The 10,338-nt window shown below is 40.5% G+C and overlaps 2 protein-coding genes across 2 annotated transcripts; both read right to left on the reverse strand.

Moving 5' to 3' along the window:
* Positions 1-2,462: 2,462 nt before the first annotated feature.
* LOC122298887 lies at positions 2,463-3,603 on the reverse strand. The gene is made up of 4 exons (XM_043108729.1): positions 3,437-3,603; positions 3,097-3,284; positions 2,801-3,037; positions 2,463-2,632 (listed from the first exon to the last, which is right to left on the reverse strand). The coding sequence occupies exons 1-4, from the start codon at positions 3,601-3,603 to the stop codon at positions 2,463-2,465; spliced, it is 762 nt and encodes a 253-aa protein (XP_042964663.1).
* Positions 3,604-3,977: 374 nt separating this feature from the next.
* LOC122298889 (kunitz trypsin inhibitor 5-like) lies at positions 3,978-4,513 on the reverse strand. The gene is made up of 2 exons (XM_043108730.1): positions 4,340-4,513; positions 3,978-4,250 (listed from the first exon to the last, which is right to left on the reverse strand). The coding sequence occupies exons 1-2, from the start codon at positions 4,511-4,513 to the stop codon at positions 3,978-3,980; spliced, it is 447 nt and encodes a 148-aa protein (XP_042964664.1).
* Positions 4,514-10,338: the final 5,825 nt, after the last annotated feature.

Genomic DNA, 10,338 nt, shown 5'->3' on the forward strand with positions numbered 1-10,338 from the left:
GTGACAACCCAAAACTGCATGATCTCCATTCTTTGGGTGAAGACACATTGTGACTAAAAACCATGGAAGTCTTTGCTTTACTAATTTTCTGTCCAGAGGCTTTTTCATAGATATCAAGTCTATGTTGCAAAACTAAACAAGATTGCATGTTAGCTTTACAAAACAAAACACTATCATCGGTAAACAGTAGATGATTCAGCTTAGCAGTGTGACGCCCCTAAATCCCCATGCATGGACACGAGGAAATCGAGACGTCCGGATGATGACATCCCGGGTCATCATCCTATCGACGAGTGTCAAGTGTGTGTATAAGCGACGAATGTGCACGAGAAATACGCAACGAAAAGCAAGTCAATAACTAAGTACCAGAATTTTTCTTGTTTAATACAAAACTGTTCAAAACATACATAAATAAATATTACAAGACACAAACATAAACTTCAGCACCCCGGTGGAGCCACGTCCTCGGGCTCAGCCTCCTTCTCCTCATCCTCAATCTCTGCACCAAAATCTACGGTACCAAAAATGGTGCCGCAGGTAAGTAAAATCCAAATACCACCAGATAAAAACATATAGAACTCAAACAATATGCATGAAGTGATGCCAATGCGCAAAACCCATAAAATCATATTTTTCCACACACGCCAAAAGTCCCATTTGGCCCAAAAACAAATCCTTTCCAAATATAACGCCAAAAGTCACATTTGGCCATATCAAACTCAAACCGTTTACCAATTAAACCGTATCCATCATGACCTCCCCTAGGGGTCATCCGCACACCCTGGCTCCAGTGCCACACCGCAAGTAACGACCACGCATGTAACACCTATACGAGCGATGCCCAGTTTCGCGCCTCACGCATTCGTAGCCAAGCATCCTCTAGCCCTCGCCAGCGAAGGGCCAAGGAGTCGGTGCGTAGAGCGATGCCCGGTTCTGCGCCCGGCGCGTTCGTAGCCAACCATCCACTAGCCCCCGCTCCCGTCGTTGCCCAAAGACAACCCATGGGACGTCACTCAGTTTATTACGCTCCCGAGTGACCAGAGGAGCTCCACCGGAATAATACCCCATCCCGGCTTGGGGTCGTGATACACACGCACCCGAAAATCCACTTACGCCAATAAAACAGGATTTTCTCAATTTAAATAAAACGCACGCGCATGCACCATGTAAATGCGATATCAAAGCATAAAAAGATCAACCAACCATAAATCAATAAAACAAGCAACTTCGTCCTCCATCCATCTGACCCCCGAACTCCTCGGACTCAGTCTGGAATCAGCCAACCAACAACAAATAATTATTGAATGAGAAAAATATATTTAAATCTAAAAGTAGGGTTTGAAAAATACTTACAGCGCTATATGGTATTTTTAGAAAACACGCGGCGTTGCAAACCGCGGAAGGAAAGCAACGTAACAGTGAAATTTCACTGTGGCTGTGGGTTGTAAAATACCCACTTTTGAACGGGGACAAACCAAGGCTCGGGATTGATAGGGAATGGTCTAAGGATGTTTATGAAGTTAGTGGAAGTGAAGTTTGGCCGTGGGTGGCGGCGAAAACGGCGGTTGAAGGCCAGATTTCCCAAAATGGAAACTAGCTCGTGGGAGCTGTTCCAGTGACTATTAGAGGCCGAAAATGGGTGGGTTAGGACGACAAGGAGTCGGTGATGAAGTGGTGAAGAGGTGGTCGCCGGAGGTAGACGACAGTGGCAGATCGGAGCAAAATCCATGTGGCTTAAAGGGCTATTTCTGGCTAAACGGCGGCACGACTGGGGCTGGGATTCGGTGGGGTGGTGCGCCGGCTGCAGGGGAGTCAACCGGATGGGGTGGTGTCAACCACGGTGGCCGGACGGCAGTGGGTCCGGGCTGATGGGTCGAACGGCATGAAGGAGAGGAGAGAGAGAGAGTCGACGCACGGGGGGCTCGGGGGAGAAAGAAAGAAGAAAAAAAAAAGAAAAAGAAAGAAAAGAGAAAAAGAGAAAAAAGGAAAAAGGGAAAAGAAAAGATGTAGGAAAGAAATGAGATTCAATCCTCATTCCGGAAACCAAAACGGATCCGCCGACAACGACATTAAAAGCCGTAAAACAACTAAATAAAATAAACACCGCATCAAATAAATAAAAACAAATTTTAAAACACAATAATTTAAAATAAATAAACCAATATATTAATTAAATTAAAAACAACCATTCAGTGAAAAAAAACACGTAAAAGCGGGTCATCACAAGCAGCCCCTCTACATACTCGAATTCCTTCAATCTGTTGATGTACATTTGCCTTGTTCAGCAATGTTATAAGACCCTCAGTACACAGCAAGAATAGATATGGAGAAATGGGATCTCCGTATATTAGTCCACGAGTTGGCTGAATTGGTCCCTTGGGTTCTCCATTCACTAGGATTGAAAAAGATACAGTTGTGACACAAAACATCACTAATTGAATCCATCTTGAACTGAAGCCCATCTACAACATCACCTCTTCAAGAAACTTCCACTCAATTCGATCATAAGCCTTGCACATATCCAACTTCAAAGACATGAAACCATCTTTTCCACTTCTCTTCCTTCTTAAGAATTGCACCATTTCATAGGCCACTAGAACATTATCCATGATTAATCTACCTGGTACAAAAGCTGTTTGTGACGGTAAAATAACAACAGGCAAAACCAACTTGAGTCTGTTAGCCAAAACCTTGGAGATTAACTTATAAATGACATTACACAAACTAATAGGCCTCTAGTCAGAGAAAAGCTCAGTAATCAAGGTAATAAAGGAATGGTTAATCTCCAAAGGAAAAGAACCACTGTTAAGAGCATTAAGCACTACACCAGTGACATCAACACCAACAACAGACCAGAATTTCTGATAAAAAATAGAGGCCATACCATCTGGTCCAGGAGCTTTTGTAGGATGCATTTCATCTTGTGCTCTCTTCACTTCCTCAGCTGTAAAAGTTGCATCAAGCTGGTCTACCATTTGAGCATCAACTCTACCATTTAGATCTTGTAGAAAATCCATATTACCCAATTCCTTAGCAGCTGCAAAAAGGGTCGGAAAATACTTAGTAATAACTCTATCTCTTGCCTCCTCTACTTGCCATCTTCCAGTGAGTCTTTGATCCTTTTGATGCAATTCTTCTTCTTCCTTTGAGATGCTTTATGATGGAAAAATTGTGAATTCCTATCTCCCTCAGCCAACCACAGAACCTTAGATCTTTGTCTCCACATAATCTCACTTTTTTGCAGCCACTCTTGGACATCCTTCCTTCCTTGTTGAATTTGTTGCCTATTCAGTCATAAAGGATCAGTCTGATGAGCCATTCTGAGCTTTTCTTGAGCCATTTTAAATTCCTCTGCACATTACCAAAGCTTGATCTATTCCATAGTGACAATTTTTCACTACAGTACTCGGTCTACTTCATGACTGTACTCAGTTACCTTCTTCCTTCAACAGCCTTCCAAGCTCCATCCACCACTTGCTTACAGCCAGAGTCTTCAACCCACATTGCCTCAAAATGAAACAATTTTCTTCTTGGTGCCTTTTGCACCTCTTCTGACAGTTTTAGAATGATAGGCCTATGATCTAAATAAGCAACTACCCCCATGGATAACCACAACCATTGGATAACAACAATGCCACTTCAAATTCGAGAAGCACCTATCAAGTCTCTCACTAATTGTATGGCCCTCAGCTAATGGCACATCATCCACGTATTTAAAATAGAGATTATAGATTCGACCCTTATCTCCCAATATATAAATAAAAAACTTAAAAATAACAACAACAACTTCCAATAGAATAAGATTAACACTTCAATAATTAAACTTGTAATTATCATCGACTTTACTTGAATTACAAGAAACTAGCTTGCAATTTTACCAAACTTCTTCAGCATTCCTCTTTAATGTTTCAATATATTTAGTTCATAGTGAATTAGGACCATACATTTCATATTTGTTTGTGTATTAATCAAAGTATCTAGGGAGATTTCTTGAACATAACCTTCAACAGCACATCACTTAGAGCCAAATTCATTTTCCCATACACAATATAAATCCCAATATCTTTGCACAAAGCCTTGCAAGAACTGCACACCATAGGATAGAAAAGAAACTTGTAATCATCATAGTATTTCTTGATCTTAAACGAGTTGCTAGTCATTTCACGACCCGAGTTGCCTTCAACCCCATTACTCATCACAAACCACTGTTTTGTCAAGTAATCGAAACTGTCAAGCTTCCAAACAGTCGGCTAAACACAAATGGTGTAAACATTGAACCTGATGTTTGGGTCTGTGGAAACGTGCAGCCTTTTCTGGGTTCCATTGGGAAAAAATTCACGGGGAGACCGTGGAATCCCTCGTACTCATCCTGGACAACATCAAGAGGGCAGGACTTGTTCCTGGAGATGGAAAGGGAGAGTCCCTTGCCTGTCCCATGGGTAACTGGCAATATATGATAATCAACGCCCGCTATGAGCTTATTTTTGGATTTGTTGAGCACTGGAGCCGGCATAGCCTCGGTCGCACCAGGAAATGGTTTTGTTGTGATTGCAAAGAGAAATACGAAGAGTAGCATGCACGCGCGCAGCTGCAGCAATACAGTCTGTACTAGGGGTGAGATTTGGCCAGTCATGACCAGCAAAATCGACAAAACCGGCCATTTTTGGACCAACCGAATAGGTTCCGGTTCGGTCTGGTCCAAATTTCACCCCTAGTACTATTACTATTACACTAATAACATAGTATACTATGTAACTATAGTATACTATTACTATTACACTAATAACATAGTATACTATGTAACTATAGTATACTATTACTATTACACTAATAACATAGTATATATATTAAATTATTTAATAGTTATTGTAAAAATGTTAATAGTGTATTATTAGCTTTGGCAAATAAGTTAAATTAGTTAATAACTATTACTATATACATATACTAATTACTAATAGACTAATAGTATTATATTTATACTAATATATATATATATTAATATATATCATAGTATACTATATCATATAACTATATAAGTATAGTATGTTTGTAATTACTAATAAGTTAATAACTATTACTATATAGTATATACTAATAGACTAATAGTATTATATTGATACTTATATATATGTATATATATTAATATATATATATCATAGTATACTATGTAACTATAGTATGTTACTAATTACTAAATGATGCCGTTTAGGTCAAGCGGTTGAATGGTTTCAAATTGGGTTGCGTGAAAGGCGTCGTTTCACGCAACCCAATTATTTTTTTCACATTATTTTCTGTTAAAACGATGCCATTTAGGGTTATTTTAGCCCCAAACGGTATCGTTTCAACTAAACTGGTCTGTTTCCTTCCCCCCTCCCCCTGATTCCCTCCCATTCCCAATTTCCCATTTCTGTTCTCCATTTCTCCCTCAAATTTGAATCTTAGACCTTTCTCTGTCTCTCGAGTACCCTCGGAACCCTAGCAGCTGTGCTGGCTAGCCCCTCAATCTCATACCTCTCTCCACTCTCTCTGGTTCTCCTCCGTTGCTCCGTCTACTGGTGCATCCTGCCATTGCCATCCCCTTCAAATCCTAGCCCTTCCGTCGTAGCCCCTGCCCTATCCAGCCCTTCCATCGCATCCTAGGACCCAAACGAACAACCAGTCCCTCCGTCCCCAGACCCAGACAAACGTCAGTTCCTTTCTAGCCCCTCCGTCTGATTTTAGATGTAAATAAATACTGTAAATACATGAATTTTTTGGGGCCGTGCATGTGAGTTTTATCAATAAACATTACTCTCAAAGTTTTCCTTCTGTTTTGTATGTTTTCTCAGTTTCAATTCATAGAATCTGTTGATTAACTTGTCATTAGAATAATTTTAATTTAATCTAGTGTCTAGAATATTAATTCAATGATGTCTGTTGACTTGTGTTAGTATGGTAAGATTGTACTCATTCAATGATATCTAGAATATTAATTATATGGTAAGAATAAGTATTGCAATGCTTAATTCACTCTCTCCCAATTGAGACTCAAATTTTTTTAAAATGTGAGGAGATCTTTTACCCGTTTAAGAAGTTTGGGCAAGAATTTCATTTCTTTTGTTTGGTAACTAATAACTATACATGATTTATTAATTGAAAAGAGATTAACACTCCTAACTCAAGGCCCACTTTATTTTTCTGAAAAAACAATCTTACCCGTTTATTTGAAACAAAAATGACATAGATAAAATTGTTAAAAACTGCAAAGAAAAATGAGGATATATATTTAAATCATTATAATAGCCGCCAAAGCACCATACTAATTACAATGACATATAGCTAATCTTTCTCCATCAGTGAAACCTTTTTACTTATATTTTCCTTTCTTGGAATGTTGTTGAGAAATTTTAATATTATTTTATGGGTCAAGTTGGGTATATTTTTTATAGATCACTAATGTTTGTATATAAAAAGTATTTTATTTACTTTCGTATTATCTCTTAGCTTTTAATTTTTTTTAATATTACTCTGTAGATTATCTTATTTTCTGGCTATTTGCTTTCTTTTCTTGCGTTCAACCTAAAAAATTAACCCCTACCTCATATATCTTTGTTTAATGATATTAGAACTTATGTTTTAAGTTAGGGGTAAAATATCTTATTTACAAGTATTATTGTAGTCTATATTATTATGTAGGTAAATAATAACTTAAATGATATTTTGAAGTCTACTCAAGTTATTGGGCTATGGTATTTTAATTTTTTATCTCTAAATTCACTAAGTCAGATTGAATGTAGCACTTTATTGTTCAATTTGCTTTCTTATATTTTTTTAAAGTATTGTTGTATAGTTTTTAAAGTATGGGTTTTAAACTTATTACACTAATTGTTGGTTGTTTATTTTTCTAGATGGATTCTTCAACTTCAACCAATGATGTGCAAGAGTTAATACAAGGTCCAGATATGCCTCCACCTCCACCCCCATCCAATGTAAGTGATAAATCTAACATTGGTGGGTCACAAAGTGGTAGAGTTAGGTCCATGGTTTGGGATCACTTTACAAGAATACCAAAAGGTAATCCCACTAACCCTAGGGCTGCATGTAATTATTGTGGTGCTTCGTATGCATGTGATACAAAGATCACGGGTACAAAGTCTATGCAGTATCACATTGAGAAGCAATGTAAGAAAGGCCCGTTTAAGAATATGATAAGTACTAGACAACTCTAGGTTGGAAGGTGGAGGGAGATATTGGTGGTGGGGGACTTGTGCCCATTGCATTTAGTGTTGAGACTTGCCGACAAGCTGTGATGACCCGCTTTTACATGTATTTTCACTTAAGGGTTGTTTTTAAATTAATTAATATATTGGTTTATTTATTTTAAATTATTGCGTTTTAAATTGGTTTTTATTTATTTATTTGATGATGTGTTTTATTTAATTAGTCGTTTTACGGTTTTTTATCTTGTTTTCGGCGGATTTGTTTTGCTTTCCGGAGTGAGGATTGGACCTCATTTCTTTCCTAAATCTTTTCTTTTCCCTTTCTCCTTTTTCTCTTTTTCTCTTTTTCTCTTTTCTTTCCTTTTTCTTTTTTTCTTTTTCTTTTTCTTCTTCCTTTTTCCTCCCCTTTCTCCAGCGCGTAACCCCCCTCGTTCGTCTCTCTCTCTCTCTCTCTCCTCTCCCACGCCAGAACCATCTTCAGCCCAGACCCACTGCCGCCAGCCACCGTGCGGCACACCACCCCTACCAAAATCTTCCCCTCCCTCCGGTGAACCACCCCACCAATTTTCACCGCCAACGGAGCCGCCGTTTGGCCGGAAAACGCCCAACAAGCCTCACGGATTTTGCTCCGATCCGCCGTCGTCGCTCCACCTCCGGCCACCATCTCTTCACCACTTCATCACCGTCTCCTTGCCGTCCTAACCCACCCATTTCCGGCCTCTAACAGCCACCGGAACAGCTCCCACGAGCTAACTTTCCATTTTGGAAAATCTGGCCTTCTTCCGCCGTTTCCGCCGCTACCCACGGCCAAACTTCACTTCCATTAGCTTCATAAACATCCTTAGACCCTTCCCTATCAATCTCGAGCCTTGGTTTGTCCTCGTTCAAAAGTGGGTATTTTACAACCCACAGCCACAGTGAATTTTCACTGTTATGTTGCTTTTCTTCCGCCGTTTGCGACGCCGCGTATTTTCAAAAAATACCATATAGTGCTGTAAGTATTTTCCAAACCCTACTTTTAAATTTAAATATATTTTGCTCTTTCAATAATTAATTGTTGTTGGTTGGCTGATTCCGAACCGAGTCCGAGGAGTTCGGGGGTCGGATGGATTGAGGACGGAGTGCTTGGTTTTACTTGTTTGTATTTTCTTGGTTATTTGAGCCATGAGGTGTGAGTTGCATTTTGTGTTTATGTGCATATTGTTTTAATCGAGAAAATCCCGTTTTATTGGTGTAAATCGTTTTGGGTGCGTGTGTCTCACGAGCCCAAGCTGGGATGGGTTAATATCTCGGTGGAGCTCCTCTAGTCACTCGGGAGTGGATAATACTGAGTGACATCCCCTGGGTTGTCACAGGGCGACGACCGGATCGCTGTCGTGTCGACTCCGTGGTCCCTAGAGTGGCGGGGACTAGAGGATGGCCTGGCCAGGTACGCGCGGGGCGCGAGTTTGGGCATCGCTTGTTTAGGTGTCACATGCATAGTCGTTACCTGCGGTGTGGCACAGAGCTAGGGTGTGCGGATGATCCCTAGGGGAGATCATGGTGCATGCATAACCGGTTTGTTTTTATGGTTTTCGGATGTGGGCCATTTTCTGGGAAAATGGCGATGTTGGTTTTTGAGGCTTTTGATCCATTTTCTGGGAAAATGGTGGTTTGGGCCATTATCTGGGATAATGGCAAGACTTGGTTTTAAGGATATGTTTTTGTGGACCAAATGGGTTTTTGGCGTGCGTGGAAAAATTATGGTTTTATGGCGCATGTGCATTGGTTTTTCTTTCACGCATATTGTTTGAGTTTTATATGTTTTTATCTAGTGGTATTTGGAGTTTACTTACCTGCGGCACCATTTTTGGTACCGTAGATTTTGGTGCAGAGATCGAGGATGAGGAGGAGGAGGTTGAGCCTGAGGATGCGGCTCCGCTGGGATGCTGATGTTATGTTTTGTATTTGATATAAAATTATATTTGTGTCTTGTAATATTTATTTAAGTATGTTTTGAATAGCTTTGTATTAAACAAGAAAAATTCTGGTACTTAGTTATTGACTTGCTTTTCGCTGCGTATTTCTCGTGCACATTCGTTGCTTATACACACACTTGGCACACGTCGATAGGGTGATGACCTGTGATGTCATCATCTGGACATTTCGATTTCTCCGTGTCCGTGCATGGGGATTTGGGGGCGTCACAGGTGGTATTAGAGCGGTTTGGCTCTGGGTAAAACCAGCGGTTTGGCTCTGGGTAAAACCACATGTCCCGTAGGTAATACCAGAATGTTTTTAAGGTTGTGTTTTAAAAATTATGTTGAGTAAAGTTGTTATTTGTTTTGTTTATTTGTTTTATTTGTTTGAACTTGTTTGCTGGTTTTTATTTATTTAGTTATGTTTTTGCAAGCTGGTTTCTTTTGTTTCTTGTGATGTGGTGTTGGTCTTTGGTTTTGTTTTTGTTTTCTTAAAGGGCGTCAAAAGTTGTGGTGGCAGAAAAATGGGGAGGCCAAAGAAATCTACTCAGGAGCCACGAGACAATACATCAAGAGATGACTCCATAGCCCAAGCAATACGGCAGATGACAGAGTTTATGCTGCAGAATTTTAGGCCACAGCAGACAGGGCCTTGGCCACAACCAGGAGGACCTTGGCCACAACAAGGGGGTCCCTAGCCGCCACAAGGAGGGCCTTGTCCGCAACAAGAAGGACTTTGGCCACAACCAGGAGGTCCTTGGCCATATCAGGGAGGGCCTTGGCTTTACCTGGGAGGATCTAGTAGCATAGTGCAAGCCGGATGCACCTATGAGCGCTTTCTGGCGCATAGGACCCCACACTTCACTGGAGAAGAGGATCTGCTTCAAACTGGGAAGTGGATCAAAGACCTGGAAAGAACTTTTGAGGTGTGTGGTTGCACTGAGGTGCAACAGGTACTCTACGCCAGCTATCTGTTGCAAGGCACCACTTTTGATTGGTGGGATACCAAGAGGGTGATGCTAGAAGCAGAGTTGGGATCATTCGCCGCTGTAACCTGGCAGCGCTTCAAGAAAGAATTTAACGACCGCTTCTTTCCCACATCGGTAAGGAAGCAAAAAGCAAGAGAATTCTCAAATTTGGTCCAAGGAGGCACGACAGTGGAACAGTATGCTCGAAGATTT

This window comes from Carya illinoinensis, chromosome 16 (genome assembly GCF_018687715.1).
Source record: "Carya illinoinensis cultivar Pawnee chromosome 16, C.illinoinensisPawnee_v1, whole genome shotgun sequence".
NCBI classification, from domain to species: domain Eukaryota; kingdom Viridiplantae; phylum Streptophyta; class Magnoliopsida; order Fagales; family Juglandaceae; genus Carya; species Carya illinoinensis.

Bases quoted from the DNA above. Each gene is read 5' to 3' on its own strand.
- LOC122298889 (XM_043108730.1), bottom strand. From the start codon at position 4,513: ATGCCGGCTCCAGTGCTCAACAAATCCAAAAATAAGCTCATAGCGGGC. The intron at 4,251-4,339 runs GTGAATTTTTTC...ATTTGTGTTTAG, and splicing joins AGGGATTCCACGGTCTCCCC to CCGACTGTTTGGAAGCTTGA.
- LOC122298887 (XM_043108729.1), bottom strand. From the start codon at position 3,603: ATGGGGGTAGTTGCTTATTTAGATCATAGGCCTATCATTCTAAAACTG. The intron at 3,285-3,436 runs GTAACTGAGTAC...ATGACTGAATAG, and splicing joins AAGGCTGTTGAAGGAAGAAG to GCAACAAATTCAACAAGGAA. The intron at 2,633-2,800 runs GTTCTTTTCCTT...CGTCACAAACAG, and splicing joins GCTTAATGCTCTTAACAGTG to CTTTTGTACCAGGTAGATTA.